We start from the raw sequence: 16,066 nt of genomic DNA, 5'->3' as shown, positions 1-16,066 counted from the left end.
CCCAAACCCCATGGTGCATCTCAAACACGCAGATAGCCCTGGTGGAGCACTTCCATCTTCGCTTGCACCTGCTCAAGGCTGTGGACAGGGTGGCCGCGGTCCACCAGGGCTCCAGCAATGTAGGTGTAGCTCGGGCTGTTGTGATGCTTGTGTCCAACAGGATGGGCTTGTCGGCCCACAGGGCAAATGGGTCCTGGATCTTGGGGCCAGATCAGGATGGGGCCCACTGCCTGCTGCTCCAGGATGTGTGCTGAGACACCTCGTCAGCCCTGGGAGGGGCCAGAGTGGTCTCGGGCAGCCTGTGACATCTTTAAATAGTTCAGGGAGTGGCTGCCAGGGTATGGTGCTAGCCGAGTGCTACCAGCCTGGAGTCATGCCACTGGCTTCCTTTATGGGACTTCCAGGGCCTCCTGTGCCTTTAAATGCATTTGGAGGCACAGGCGCTAGAGCCCCACTTGGGGTGGGGAGGACGCCTCCTGTCTCCAGGTGGCCCAGACCATGGAGGACCCCTCTGTTGACAAAAAGCTGTTTTCTCAACAGGATAATGTCCAGAGAGGCATTATACTTCAACGCACACAGATATAATACTGCCAGTGGATGTGCTGGGTTTTGCCGGAAAGCTCCCAACAAATTGCATTTTGTGTGTAGATGCTCTATGGGTTTTCCTGACAAAAGCCTGGTTTTGCCAGAAAAATCCTCTTGTGTAGCTGTATCCCTCGTGTTTTATTTCTTTCTATCCACATTTTCTGTAAAACACCCTAACTCTCAACATTTCCCTTCGGCTGCATTCTTCTGCTACTGCTTCTACTTCTGTGTATGTTATTGCACCTTGTCTTGTGTAACCAGTGCCTTTTGTTTAAAAACAAACAACCAAAAACCAACCAACCAAAAAAAACTGAGTCAGTACTCAGCCAGCTGCCAGACCAGTAAGTACTGGCACCAAAAAAAAAAAAATCACTGCACCTAACTGATTTAGGGACTACTTGGTTTGCTGGTTTAGTACCCACCTAGCCTTATTCAGTGCTGGGGCCATGCTGACTGTCCAGTTTTGCTGTCACCATTTATTTTTTGTAATAATGTTACTTTTCTATTTTAATTTCTTGCAGATTTTTGTGGGGTGTTAAAGATGCCCATGTCTCCTGCCCTCTCAAGTCTGTATGCACACAGGCACTCTAAAACATGATCACTGATTTGAGTGGCTTCCTGCTCCAGGCCGACTCCTATAACCCTCCTCCTCCAGCCAGTGTAAATTAGTGGGTTAGAGGACAGTTCACATGAGAATGTGCTAACCCAGGGAGTGTTAGCCAGACTGCATCAGCTCATCTCAGCTGCTGTGGTGAAGAGATGGGCATTTTAGGAAGCCAGTACCTAGGCCACACTGGGCTTTATGAATCAATAGCAATGCTTTGACTTGCACCAAGAAGCAGAATGCTGAGGTACTCTGAGGACTCATGTCCCATATCCTACACTATTAAACAAGCAAACAGTTTCTTTCTGAATGTATGAAGACTTATTGCAATTAACTTTATATAAAAATAGATTACTCAAGGGCATGCTAGTCAACACATCTCAGTTTAACCAACAGACTATATCTTCCAAGTACATTGAATTGAGGGCCTGAATAACTGCTGAGGACACAAGGCTCCTTGGAGAATAGTTTAAGTTCCTTCTGGGTATATGTATACTGTACACATTTGTTTCAGGTCATCAACCATTTAGGAATCAGGGAGGTGGGTCAGAGTCCAAGTCTACAAACCTTTTTCTGCAGACCCAGGTTACATTGCAGTGTAGACATACCAAGTGAAACACTGCTTTTGGGGGCAGGTTAGTCTTCTCTGTGACCGAGGAAGAAGTTTGGTCTCCTGGCTGTTACCTTGTAGAATGAGTAACTCAGCTCTTTCTTACATTATTTAAAATGCTCCTTTTAACCTAACAGTTTCTTCTGCACTTGGGCATCTTCTGAAATGTTACTACATCTATTCACAACTCCTTTGTTAACTTTCCCCTACACCTGTTTTCAGCTGCTCTACCCAATTTAAGGTGCTCTCCAAAGACAGTATGAGAATAGGGTACTCCAGGTTGGTTTATATTTCCTCACTGGATGAATGTTCATTTTGTACCCTTGCTTAGTTCTGGGGTAAGATTTTTAAAACCTTAAGACCTATTGACCTTCAGAGACATTTGGGCTCCCAAGAACCAGTTCTTTTCAGGATATTTACATAGCCAACGCCCATTGATTTCTGAGAGTTAAATAATTGAAAAAATGGACATACGTAATGGTATGAGTGGAGTAAGTATTTCCGTTTGATGGCAGATATGGAACATGCACTGTGGCAATGCGGTCTGCTCACAGCTTTTTGGCGCCCTGAAAATTACTCCAGATTGCAAGAGATGGCAAGACAGGGACTTAAAATAGTCAAGATAAGAAGCAGTAGAGAACTGTGGAAATTAACTATTCATGCATATTAGAGTAAATGATTTCATATCCGGCAGCCCTGGGACTGGGACGCTGCCAGATATTCAAATATTCTGGATAGTAGAGAGGTGTACTTAGCCATGTATAACACTAAAAAACAAGGTTAGATATTAAGAAGCAAAAATGCATGCAGAGTACTCATCCCTCACTATACGAGCGCAATTGGTTCCTCACTTTCTGCTCGTAGGTGAAAACTCGTAAGAGGGACACTAAATTCCTACTAAAATACTTGTAAAAGTCTCTGATTGGTTCCAAGCGCTCAGAGTGGCAGCAGATGGAGCTGATTTTGAAAGGTAAGTGAACCTGGGGTGGGGTTGAGGGGGATTAAAGGCTAGGGGCAGTTTGGGGACATGAGTGGGAGGGAGGGTGCGTGGGAAGTTTAGGTTTCACCGGTTTGGGTGCATGGGGCTGGCAGGGGGTTTACATTTCAGCAGTTCCAGTGTGTGGGGCTGGCAGGTGGTTTAAATTTCAGCAGTTGTGGTGTGCAGGGCCAGCGGTGGGGTTAGGTTTCGGCAGTTTGGTGTCTGCGAGGCCAGCTGGGGGGGGGGGGGTCAGGCTGCAGCAGGTTGGAGACCTGGGGAGGGAGTAAGTCTCATATTAGCAGGGGAGGTTCACTCCTTGAGTGTACTAGGGGAGGTATGTGTCCCCCTCATTTAAGCGAGTACTCAAAGTACTCGTTTAATGAGGGATGAGTGTACTTTATTTACCAACAGTAATATTGTTCACTGTAAACTTAGTGTGTTTACTTTCACTATACTGTACCTATGGAAAATGTAACTAAAATTTGCTTATGGTTAGAATGCTGTTTTTTGAGAGTTCTGGATAATAAAATGTTGGATATGAGAGTTTACATTTAGAATGCTTTTGAATGTCTTTAAATGGCCTGTTTGGTAGAACAGTGAAAAGACTAATGAAGATACAAGTAACTGCAAGATGATGGCTTTGAGTAAAGGAGGAAATTCACTAGAAATGGCCATTTTGGGAAGACAGAAACCTGCATGCACATTTTTAGACAAGGAGACTCTGAAATATGTTGCATTAATGGCTCGTTAACTCCCTAAGATATGAAAGCTAGGAAGCTTGACCAAAACTGCACTGACAATGATTTGCCCAAAACACAGTGTTAAGAGCTTCCTAATGCTAGGCATCAGTCTCTACCATGATCTGGAGAGGAATGTAAACTGAGTATTCCTAATAACAGAACCTATAAGGATCATCTTAAAGGTTTGAGAATGAACTGTTGAAATTCAGATAGTTCTGGTGGGGAAATGTGGAAAAAAATCCTAATGCATTTTCTGTCCTGGTGTCCCAAGCTGGGAATGGGCAATATGAGATGGATCGTTTGAGGACTACCTGTTCTGTTCATTCCCTCTGGGACCCCAGAGAGGATACTGTGATGGATATTTAGTCTGACCCACTATGGTCATTCTTATATTGTTTTAATACCAATAGACACAAAAGAAGATGTGGGATCAAATTCAGATGTGCTTTCAAGGAGTAGAGCTGCACTGCAATAAAAGACTCCTGGCACAGTCATGTCTGGTCTGGGTCAACTGACTGGGGTTTGCAAGGCTATGAAATTGTATTGTATATGTTCAGGTTTGGACTGGAGCCTAGGCTCTGAAACCCTCCTCTCCTCCTACTTAGTCACAGAACCCAGCTTACAAGTCCTATCCCAAAGCCTATTCTGCAGTTTGATATCCCCATGAGCTCAAATCAGCTCACTTATATGCTGAGACTCAGTGCTAAGAGTTGTTGCCACAGACATACCCAAGACATCCAACTTCTCCAGAAAAACAAGCAGTCCTATCACACCTTAAAGACCCACTTTTTCCTCTAAGAGCTGTACCAGTTCAGGCCATGCCTTCTTACTCCTTCCCCCTTTTCTCTGATAGAGGGATAGACATTTCAAGAGGCCACTTTAAGTTCTCGTCTTTTCCCAGGCATTGTGTGAGAGAGGCAGGATGTTCTTCTGTTAGGTGCAGAACATGCACTCTGATGCGTATGTAAGAATGCTAAAAAATAGCAATATCCCACTTACGCCCATCTAAACATATTACTAATGGAATTCTCTTCAACCGTAAGTTAATGTTTCTCCACTGTTCTTATTTCAGAAGCACATTCCGGCAACACAGCATACATACAATCTACCTGAACTCTACAAAACTGAAGACTATTTTCCTGTGAACCATGTAGGTACAAAGTATCACAGCCTCTAGTATCGTATAAGCAGCTTTTAAAGGAAACATTGCTTGAAATATTTCTCTGACTTGTTTTTATGATTCATATTTTGTTCTGCCTGTAAAAAAAAAATGTGAGAATTCTGCTAAGACCTAAATGTATAGCAGCAAAGGGAAAGAAGTGGACTATGGGGTGTATTATAGATGCAGTTAGCACACCCATTTTAAAGGGATCCTAATCCTTAAACAATGTGCATGGGGAAGAAATGTAAATATAGTTCAGAATAAATGAAGTATGGAGCTGTTTTATGCTATCACTGAAAATATATATAAATGAATCTACACTGACATTTTAGAAATCAATTTGTTCATATTCGTCATATAGACCTCTATATACACAAGATAAGATTGCAGTTTACTGTTATGTATAGCACATTAAAACTTCCACATATTTGTATCTCCCACACTTGATATAATTGTTGCATTGTAGATATTATCCATATAGTCTTTGTGATATTTCATATCAGTATCCTCCCATTGTTTTGAATTTACAAGGTAAATCTCAAATCAGTGTGGCACAATTTTGGAAATTCAGTAAGCTAGACATGGCTGAGACTTTCATTGAAAATAGGATCAACCTCAAAAGCTCTTTTGTGTAATGTATCCTAAATGGTGTAAATAAATTTCTGCAAAGTTCCTGTGGTCCATTTGATGTGGAGTTTTATAATGGAGCTCCTACTCAGCCAGGGCAAAAAGTCTGCCATCTTCTCTAGGTTTTTTTTCCCTCTTTTCTCCTAACCTAAGTCTACTCAAACTAAATATAAGCATTTGGTTGGAAAGTGTGTTTTGTGACTGGCGTATGCTCAAATAGATGGTTAGAAATTTAGGACAGCCAATTCTGTAGACAACCTCACTGGGGAGAGGACAAGGAATGTATCAGATTTGTCAGTTCTGATCATTTGTAAGTTACCTATCTGTGAAGTGCAGGAGGTGTGAAGAAAGTGAACTACAGGAATCTGGCTACAGCAAATATTAGGTCTAGTATCTGAACAAATTTGTGAAATAAGAGGACAGGTTCAATGTAAGTCATATGTAAATATGGACTTGCAATACAAATGAAACTACCCGCATCCGATCAATCAACACCACTGCTACTGGGTGGGAGTATGTTTGTCACCTCACTACTCTGTTTGTTAGTGGAACTAGTGATGAGATGTTAACAGTACTGCAGAACCTATCCAAACGGACTAAGTGTTACGCAATAAAAGTCAATAGCTCTAAGGCCACATCTACATTAGCTTGAAGATCAACCCCTTCAGGGTTAATCTTCTGAGGTTTGAATTTGTGTGTGTGGTAGGGACACTAGAAATTGACCTTTCAGGAGTTGGCAGTAGATCCCTGTACTCCTTGCTATCACAAGGAATAAGGGAGGTCGAGGGGAGTAACTGTCCCATCCACCTTTCTCAATGAGGATGGCAAGGTAAGTAGATTTCAAATAGGCAATTCTAGCTACAGCAACTGTGTAGCTAGAATTGACTTATCTGAAATCAGCTTACTTTCCTAGTGTAGATCAAACCTTGATATGTTGTATAGGATTTATCCAGTTCCTATGCTGGCACTTCCAAACCACAGAGTACGTGTCAAGTGTTTAATAAAATTAATCATAATTAATACTGCTGTTGAATAGAATACCATAATTATATTGATGTTTTCTACATTTTGAAATAATTGATTTCAGTTACAACACAGAGTATGTATACAGTGCTCACTTTTTTTTATGATATTTGCATTGTAAAAAACATATTTTTCAATTCACTGAAGTATTAGATGCAATCTCTATTGTGAAAGTTAAACTTACAAATGTAGAATTATGTACAAAAAACCTGAATTTTAAAACTAATGTAATGCTTTAGAGCCTACAGGTCCACTTAGTGCTGTTACTTATTCAGCCAATTGCTCAGACAAACAAGTTTGTTCAAATTTGCAGGACATAATGCTGCCCACTTCTTCTATATAATGACATTGAGAACATGCTGATAACAGGTTCTGCTCAACTGCAATCCAATGTGGAGCACACCCCCACATGTTCATTTTCATCATATCAGTAAAATGCTACTGGTGGAAGTCTGCATTTCATAGTCTTAAACCTTGGGTTGAGTGCTGCTGCTATCTTTACAAATCTCACACTGCTACTTTCTTTGCATTTTGTCAGATCTGCAGTGAAAGTATTTCTAAAATGAACAGGACGGGCTAGATCATCCAAGACTGCTATAATGTGAAATACAAGGAAGAATGCGGGCAAAACAAAGCAGGAGACATACAATCTCTCTTGAGTTTAGTCACAATGATTTTAAACAAGCATCATCAGCATGGAAGCATATCTTATGGAACAATGGCTGAATCAGGAAACATACAAACACCTGGCATATCTGGTATGTAAATAAAATGGCAGCGATGAAGTGCCATGTGAATACCTATTCCCACTTTCAGGTGATACTGTAAATAGAAGCAGGCAGCATTATCTCCTGTAAATGTGAACAAACTTGTTTGTTGCAAATGAATGAACAAGAAGTAGGACAGAGTGGATTTATAGGCTCTAATGTTTCACATTGTTTTGTAACAAGTTCTGCGTTTGTAAGTTGTACTTTTATAAGACTTAAAGATATGAAAAAGCACTGCAGTATTTGTATTCTATTTAAATAGTGTGATTAACTTTGAGTTAATTGCATATGTTAAAGATTAATCAGCAGCCCTAATTTGTAATTAATAAGACTGATGCTTGGATAAAAACAGAAAAGCAATGTGCATTATATCCCAAAGCCCATCTCTACTGTAATTTTTAGATAAGATTACAGCTTTGACTGAGGCTATGTCTACATTGCCCAATCAACCCATTCTGGGTCAATCTTCTGAGGCACGATTTCACGTGTCTGATATGGACAGCAGTGGACTTCTGTACTCCTTGCTATCACAAGGAGTAAGGGAGGTAACAAGAGAAACTCTCCCATCAGCCTTCCTCAGTGAGGGTGGCCAGGTAAGTTGATTGCAGATAAGATGATTTTAGCTACACAATTGCTGTAGCTAGAATTGCATATCTGCAATCGACATACCTTCCTAGTGTAGACCAAGCCTAAGTCTGGTCTATTTTTTTTTTGTAAATATTAACATAATGTGCATTCTGTAGCTTTCTGACATACTAAATGTTCAAACATTAAGTTATGCCATAAACACAGCTGGGGAAAAAAAAATCCAAGTTACCTTAAATATATTGCCTTTTAAATCTTATGACAAGGAGTAATGTTGAAGATGTTTGCTGTAAGAGGATATACAAATACCTATGCTCTGCTTCAAAATGTAAAAGGTCAAGCAATGTAATTCAATTAGCTATTACAATTACAGTTTAATAATTCCCAACATCCATGGTATATAAAATTTGTCTTTCAAATGCCAATCATAGCTATTATTTACTGCTGTAATGGAAAAATAAGATGCCTGATTGCTAGAATTTGGCCAATTTTGTAGGCTATGGTAAGTAACAAGTTTTGTACAAAGATGACAGTAGGAATGCAAGCTTTAAGATAGTTACTCTCCCTTTTCATTTTAGTGCACGCTTGTTAGCAAGATATCGTTGGCAGGTCATAAAGACCTCTTTGCAGTAGTGTCCTGTTACTCAGCATAAGAGTTTGTCTATATGGGATATTAGTAAACAATAGTTATTGTACTTTAAATGTACACCCTAGTTTATTCTGCGCACTCTGTGGATGGACATACTTATTCCCCGCTAAGAGGCCTTTTGTGTGCTTAAGCCAAATTACACAAAGGATCTCTTAGAGGGGAACAAGTGCCTGTCGCCACAGGGAGTTTGTAGAGAATAGCTAGTGCAGAATAAAGTAGGGTGTCAGTTTAAAGTACACTGTCTTCCTAGGCAGACAAGCTGTAAACCTCAAGGTAAGTCATTATTTCTTTTCCACCCAGCTTATACTGATACTTACATACTTCTCCTGCCAAGTAATGGTTTAGCATTAAGGCTGTTCTTATTCTATTTCATCACGCCAAATTCTTGTCTCCAACCCTCCAATCAAAGACATGCTTTCCACTAATTTAATGGGACTAAGATTTGGTCCTTCTATTTCAAAGAAAACATTTAATTTACCAAATATCAGTCAGAAGTTAAGTCCTGAATGTGCCTTTAGGTTTGCCATGTTATTCAAAGAGAAAATTATCACTTTTTTTTTTCTTTTTTTTTTTGTAAAAAAGACTGTACCCTGCTGCTGTGTGCAGGACCTTCATGAACTGGGAAAACAGTAACAGTTTATTCTGTCCTGTTAGCACTTCAGTCTAAGTTTATCAAGTGCACACAATAAACAGAAGAGATGTCTCTGATTTGGGTATTACAAGTAAACAGTAGGTAAAATATTTAAAATAACTTTCCAGTCACCCCTGTAATATGCTGCACTTTGAACAATAGTGGGGCTTCTAAAATATTTCCATTCTCGAAGTTTAACTGCTTTGGGAATTGCAAGTGACAGATACACTTTAAGCATGAGTAGAATACTACCCAACTATGTACACCATCAGCAAGTCATTAGTTTTTAGCATGAAAAAAAGTACTGAAGTGGGTTTTACAATACATCATATTGCCAAGAAACTATTATGCATACTATAGAAATACGGTCCAGAAAATTAATTTCCAACAAATGAAATCTTAAATCTCTGAATAAATGAAAAGCCAAAGATCACCATGAATGTGAGCATTGCATTTTGTTTAAGCTTTCAGCAGTATTAATAGCCGGTTAAACTGCAGTGCATATATATTTCAAACACCACATACAAATTAAGTTCTTCGATTGATTGCTGATGTCCATTCCAAGTTGAATGTGCACCAGCGCATGCCCAGTTGCCGGAAGCTTTTTCCCCTAGCCAGTAGCCATAGGGTCAGTATGGTGACCACTGTACGTACTGCCCCCCAATCCCCCCACCTGCTCAGTTCCTTCTTGCCATGCTGCCGGTCATTGGAATTCTCGCTCTCTCTGCTGAATTCTTTAGCTAGTACCCTATTGTAGTGTAAATAGTTTTAGTATTTGATAGCCAGTGTTTTAACTAATAACTGAGGCAGGGCTTTCTGTCCCCCTCGGCACCAGGAAATGCTTGGCTCCCCAGGCTTTAAGACGTGTTCAAAATGTGGCAAATGTATACCCAAAAGTGACAGCCATTCAGCCTGCTTGATTTGCTTGGGGGAAGGACGTTTGTGTGATCGCTGTCCAATTTGTAAGGCCTTTAAGCCCAGAACTTTGAAAGACAGGGCCCAATGCCTTAGAGTCCTTTTAATGGAGATGGCTCTTAAGCTTCAAGAGTCTCCAGCAGGAGCGGAGCCTCCCCGGTGCAAAGTGCACTGGCGCCATCAACCATGGCGCTGCCTAAGGACTTCTGGCACCAAGAGCAGGTACAGGCACTGTCGCCTTCTCAGTGCCATAGGAGTCAATCTCCGGCACAGATGAAGAGGACAAGGCATGAGAGGCATCACTCGCCCAGGTCAAAGCAAGTGGGGCAGCCTCAAGTTCAAGGATCTGGTGCGCACTGCGAAGGCCAGGAGGCGCGTATGGTGAAGCCGGTGCGGAGTGGGAGTCCCCAGGCACTGGACTTGCCCTCAATGCCGGAGGCATTTTGAGCGACACAAGGACTTCTACAGATGACTGCATTGGGTCCTTTGCCATCTATGGAGGACAGGTGCTGTAGCACTGAAACGGAGTGATCGAGACTCATGGATGTAACACCGGCACCAACCTCTGTGCTCAGGTCGATGACGGCACTGACACCATATTCGGTGCTGGTGCTGACTCAGAGGAGTGTGGGCCAGTTTCAGGTACCTTATATGCTTGGACCTCTATGGAAGAAAGGTCTGTTCAATGGGAGGGCTGCAATTAAGAATTGCTAACCAGCAGGCTCTGGTTAGCAGGTATGTTTATAATACAGTCAGCACTCTCTTCTCTGAGATGGTGCCACCTGAAGCCAAGCAGAACTTCACAGCTATGTTGGTGGTGAACAAACTGATTTCAAGGGCAGCCCTGCAGGCAGCACTGGATGCTGCGGATGCTGCCCCGAGAGTTATGGCCTCCAGAGTGGCAATGTGCGGGGGCTTGGTTCCAGGTTTCCGGCCTGCCTCATGTGGTCCAGCAGATGATCCTGAACCTCCCCGTTGATGGTCCTACCCTATTTCCAGATAAGGCAGATAAGACTGCATAGTCTGAAAGACTAGGGCCACCCTCTGCTCCTTGGGCCTGCATGCACCTGCCAACCAATACAGGCATTTTAACCCCCATCCTCAGCAAAGAGTTTCTGCAGCCACAAAGAGACGGCAGTAGAAGGTGGAACAGGACAGGCAGGCATCATTCAGGCCAATGACCTCAGGACCACCACGATGGCCCACAGAGACCCAAGCCTCAGTTTGATGTCATGGTTGGGAGTGTCGAGTCAATCTTGACCACTCCAGCATACCCATTTTTTTTTGTTTTGCCTATGCCCTTTGCCATACGTGGTGCAGCATCACCACAGACCAGTGGGTCTGGTGGACAGGGGATACACTATTCAGTTCTCTTTGAATCCCCCTTCCCTGTCCCTTTTCAGAGACCCCTCTCACGAGATCCTGTTACAGCAGGAAGTGCAATCCCTGCTGGGTTCTGGGGCCATAGAAGATGTTCCTTACAGGTTCAGAGGATAGGGGTTTTATTCCTAATTCCAGAACCAAATGGGGGCTTGAGACCCATCCTGGACATAAGAGGTCTCAACGAGTTCATGAAAAGAGATAAAACTTTGTATGCTATCCCTGGGTCTCACACTCTCAATGCTAGAGCAGGGGGATTGGTTCACGGTTCTCGACTTACAAGATGTGTATTTCCGTATTTCAATCTACCCTCCTCACAGGAGGTTTCTCAGGTTCATGGCAGATGGGAACCATCATCAGTGCAGAGTCCTGCCTTTCAGTCTGTCTGCAGCTCCAAGGGTCTTCACCAAATGCATAGTAGTAGTAGCTGTGCACCTATGCAGGCAAGGGGGTGCAGCTGTTTCTGTAACCAGATGACTGGCTAGTAAAGGGTCATTTCAGGGAACAGATGATTCAACATATACAGTTGATCCATCAAACCATTGTAAGCCTCAGTCTCTTGATCAACAAGGCAAAGTCAATGTTGGTCCCGTCTCAGTCAGTAGAATTTGTAGGGCATGCCTGGACACCAGGTGTGCCAGGGCATTCCTGCCGGACAACAGGGTCAGGGCTATGGGGGCCATCATCTGACACATCTTGGCAGTTCCCACAATGGCCAGGTGCTGCCTGTGTTTGCTGGGTCACAAGGCAGCGTGCCCCTTTCTGATACAGCATGCCAAGTTAAGGATGCACCCTCTATAGCTATGGCTGTCATCAGTGTATTGCCCTGTAAGACACAGTTTAGACTTGGTGGTTAAGGTGCTGACACTGACTTTGTTGACCCTGCACTGGTGGTTGGACCAGGGGATCGTCCTCACAGGAGTCCCTTTTGCCCCTCAGCAGCCCTAACTTTCCCTAGTAATGAACGCTTTGGACCAGAGGTGGGGAGCGCTCCTGGGTCAGTTACAAACCCAGGCTCTTTGGAGTGTGTTGGACCTTTGGCTCCACATAAACGTAAGGGAGCTCAGGGCCATCAGACTAACATGTGACTTTCAAGGCCAATCTGACGGGACATTTCGTTATCGGTCAGTACAGCCAACGCAACAGCAATGTACTATATCCACAAACGGGGCGGGGGGGCGGGGAGTGGGGTGTGTGTGTGTGCGGTGTGTGCACGCATACGCTCCTCTCCCTTGTCATGAGGCCATGATGCTCTCGGACTTCTGCATACAGCACATCATCGTGCTGCAGGCCCTTTACCTGCCAGGTGCGCACAATTCATTGGCAGACCAACTTAGCAGGTCCTATATGGATCACGAGTGGTCTCTCAAACCAGAAGTCACTCATTCTATTTTCTGGAAGTGGGGGTATCCCCAGGTGGACCTGTTCGCCTCCCACCTCAATGCAAAATGTGGGACCTTTTGCTCCTATCGCAATCAGAGCCCAGGGTTCTGGGCAGACACCTTCAGTGTCCCATGGTCGGGAAGGCTGATGGATGCGTTTCCTCCGATTCGCTAGTTCCACAGGGCCCTCCTCAAGATTCACTCAGAAAGGGCACCGATCATCTTGGTGGCACCGGCATGGGCCCGTCAGCACTAGTACTTGATCCTCCTGTACATGTCAATCTGCAAGCTGATAATGTTGCTGATCCGGCCAGACCTGCTGATGAAGCAAGAGGGGAGACTGCAACCTCCCAATCTCCAGTCACTGCACCTCACAACATGGATACTCTGCGGTTGAGGGACCAGGAGCAGGCCTGTTCGGATCCCATAAAGGAAGTATTGTTAAATAGTAGAAAACCCTGACTTATTTGGTGAAGTGGAAAAGATTTTCGGTGCGGGTGTTTCACAGAGGGCTAGCTCCCTCGCAAGCCCCCATCCTGTTGATTTCAGATTACTCATAGGGTCTAGTACAGGAGGGCTTGTCCCTCTCCTCAGTTAGGGTGCACTTAGCTGCTATCTGAGCCTTTCACCCGGGTCGTGGACCATCTTCTGTCTTCTCAGACCTCATAGTCAAAAGGTTTCTGAAAGGTTTAGTAAGAATCAAGCCCTAGGTTTGGGCACCACTGCCCCCATGGGATCTCAATTTGGTGTTACCTAAACTTATGGGGGCCCCATTTGAACCCCTGGCTACCTGCTCCCTGCTGTTGCTGAGTTACAGAACAGCGTTTTTGCTGGCACTCACCTCAGCCAGGAGGGTGTCTGAGTTGAGGGCACTTTCAGTGGACTCCTTGTACACAGTGTTTCACAAGGGTAAGGTTAGGCTGAGACCTCACCCCGTGTTTTTACCTAAGGTGGTCTCCACGTTTCATGTTAACCAAGACATTTCCCTACTGGTATTTTACCCAAATATTTTAACCTATGCCTCCCTGAGGGAGCAAGGTTTACATACCTTGGATGTTAGATGGGCGCTGGCCTTCTATATGGATAGAACTAGGCCCTTTAGAAGAACGCAGCAAGTCTTTGTGGCAGTTGCTGACATGCTGAAGGACTTTCCAGTCTCCTCCCGGCAGATTTCCTCCTGGATAGTGACATGCATCAAGGAGTGTTACAAACTCACAGGGGTTCCTTTCCCTCCAGATAGGGCACACTCCACAAGAGTGCAGGCGTCGTCTGTGGCGCATTTGGCTCAGGTGCCTATCCAGGACATCTGTATGGCAGCCACCTAGTCCTCAATTCATATGTTTACAGCACATTACACTTTGACACAGCACACACAGGAAGATGCTGCAAGGGGAAGGGCTGTCCTACAGTCCGTACGGGGCTCCGACCTCACCTCCTAGGCATTGGCTCGTATTCATCCAACTTGGAATGGACATAAGCAATCACTCGAAATAGAAAAGACAGTTACCTGTTCTGTAACTGGTATTCTTTGAGATATGTTGCTTGTGTCCATTCCAAAACCCTCACGCCTTCCCCACTGTTGGAGTAGCCGGCATAAAGGAACTGAGGTGGGGGGCGGGGTGTTGAGCAGTGCATATATTGGTCACCAGATCAGCACCACTCCAGTGGGCACTGCACCGACCCTCTGGCTACTGGCTAGGGCAAAAAACTTCCAGCGACTGGGCCTGCATCCACACACACCCAACTTGGAGTGGACATGAGCAACACATCTTGGAGAAGACCAGTTAAAGAACAGATAATTAACTGTCTTTTTGCACTTGTGAAACTGGAAAGATACTTAAGAGTTAATGCACAATTCAAAGGAAAAAGAAGTGTGCCATGCAGGAATGTAAGACACTTAAGCAAAGCCCCGTAGCCCACACTTCCCTGCTGGAAAGAATGGTCCAGTTACAGCCAACAAACTTACTGAAACCAAACTCCAGGGAGAGGAAGTTAAAAACTAATTTTGTATAGCATGTCCTCAGTGCAGTTTTTATGCGGACTCAATATATGTCAGTGCCTCATACAGAGGTCTTCAAAAAATGACAATTATTAGACGTAAATGAATACAGTTAGAGTGGAATATTAAAATAGGGCCAAACAAAATGTGAGTGCCCAAAATGCACAAGTTTTTTTTTCATTACAAAATTATGCATCTGCAAAAGGACAAGTAATGGTCAAAAGTAAACTTAAGGAGTTGTACCTGCTCTTTAGATTCCAAATTATACGGCCTCATTATCAGACGACCTCTTCTTTTTGCAGTCAGTAGTATAGTACATCAGCACAGACATTTCTTAAATTGTATCAAAACATGGAATTTTTAGGGAAAAATAAGCTTAGCCAATTTAAGTATCAAAACTAACGATGTTTAGGTTGATCCTTTGGAGAAGTGTCTTAGGGGTCTGTACGAACCTCTCTGATGGGATAAAGCTAGGTCAGATTTATGGACACATTGATAAAAAGCCTATTTTTACACTACCACAGGAAGCGGATCTAAGGTACGCAGTAACAGCTATGTGAATAACAACTCGTGCTGAGATGCCTTTGGTCACATTGTTGTGGGGGCCATACTACAAGGTGAAGGGGCTGTCTATGGATTTCCCATGACTTACTTTACTCCTCTTGTCGGGGTAGAGTACAGGGGTCAACTGCAGAGCCATCTGCAGTTAATTTGGCAGGTCTTCATCAGACCTGTTAATTTGACTGCCGCTGGATCTCAGAGAGCTGATTCCTGCTGTAGTGTAGAGGTAGCCTACTCTCTTCCCCCTTCCTTACAGGGATCCCAGTAGGCATAGTTCACTTTTAGCCTTCCAACATGGCTGCTCTGCAAGCAAAACTGTAATGTTAGTAACATTCTTCTCCACTCTGAAAGCATTTACATTTTTTTAAGCTTGGTTTGCTAGCTCTAAGTAGAATTAAGTCCATTTTGAACACTGCTCTCCAATATTCATTTTACTGGACCATTTCCTTCTGCTTCCAGATTCCCCGAAGTTGAGTAATACCTTGTAAAGAAAAAACAAAGCTTAAGGTCAGCTTCAATTGTCTTCTGATACCTTCAGAGTAGCCTTTAGGTTTCTCCTCTTCTCTGACTAAACAGTTTGATTACAGAGCATTGGAATGACTCTTTCTCTGAAAAAGCTAAGAAATCATTACTCTTTCCTTTTTGAAAACTCAAGTCATATACTTTTGAATAAAGGTGTGTAATCTCTACAAAAAGTCAGCAATGCTACACAGAACTTTCTGCAGATGGAACAATTCCAAATATTTCGTATTTGTGGTCAGACTTGGATGTCTAGAAATGGCAATTCAGATGTGGAGGCTGCCTCAGGCCTTCATGGAATCATAAAATCCGAGGACTGAAAGGGACCTTAGGAGGTCATCTAGTCCA

General features: G+C 43.5%; 1 protein-coding gene across 4 annotated transcripts in view; it reads left to right on the top strand.

Moving 5' to 3' along the window:
- The window catches only part of BCAS4 (breast carcinoma amplified sequence 4), a 130,751-nt gene that overhangs the window by 74,137 nt on the left and 40,548 nt on the right, over nt 1-16,066 (top strand). For 2 of the 4 annotated variants that reach the window (XR_012647957.1, XM_075012256.1), the window contains exon 5: nt 4,591-4,668. Coding sequence is in view for 1 of the 4 variants with exons in the window: in XM_075012256.1 (XP_074868357.1) it covers nt 4,591-4,668 (78 nt within the window). In the remaining 3 variants the exon portion in view is untranslated. Of the gene's footprint in view, nt 1-2,663; nt 2,770-4,590; nt 4,669-6,868; nt 7,089-16,066 lie in introns of all 4 variants that reach the window. The other 2 variants (XR_012647956.1, XR_012647958.1) reach the window with 2 other exon arrangements.

The sequence above is a fragment of the Carettochelys insculpta genome, chromosome 17 (genome assembly GCF_033958435.1).
Source record: "Carettochelys insculpta isolate YL-2023 chromosome 17, ASM3395843v1, whole genome shotgun sequence".
Lineage (NCBI taxonomy): Eukaryota > Metazoa > Chordata > Testudines > Carettochelyidae > Carettochelys > Carettochelys insculpta.
This window is presented reverse-complemented; position numbering and strand designations above follow the sequence as displayed.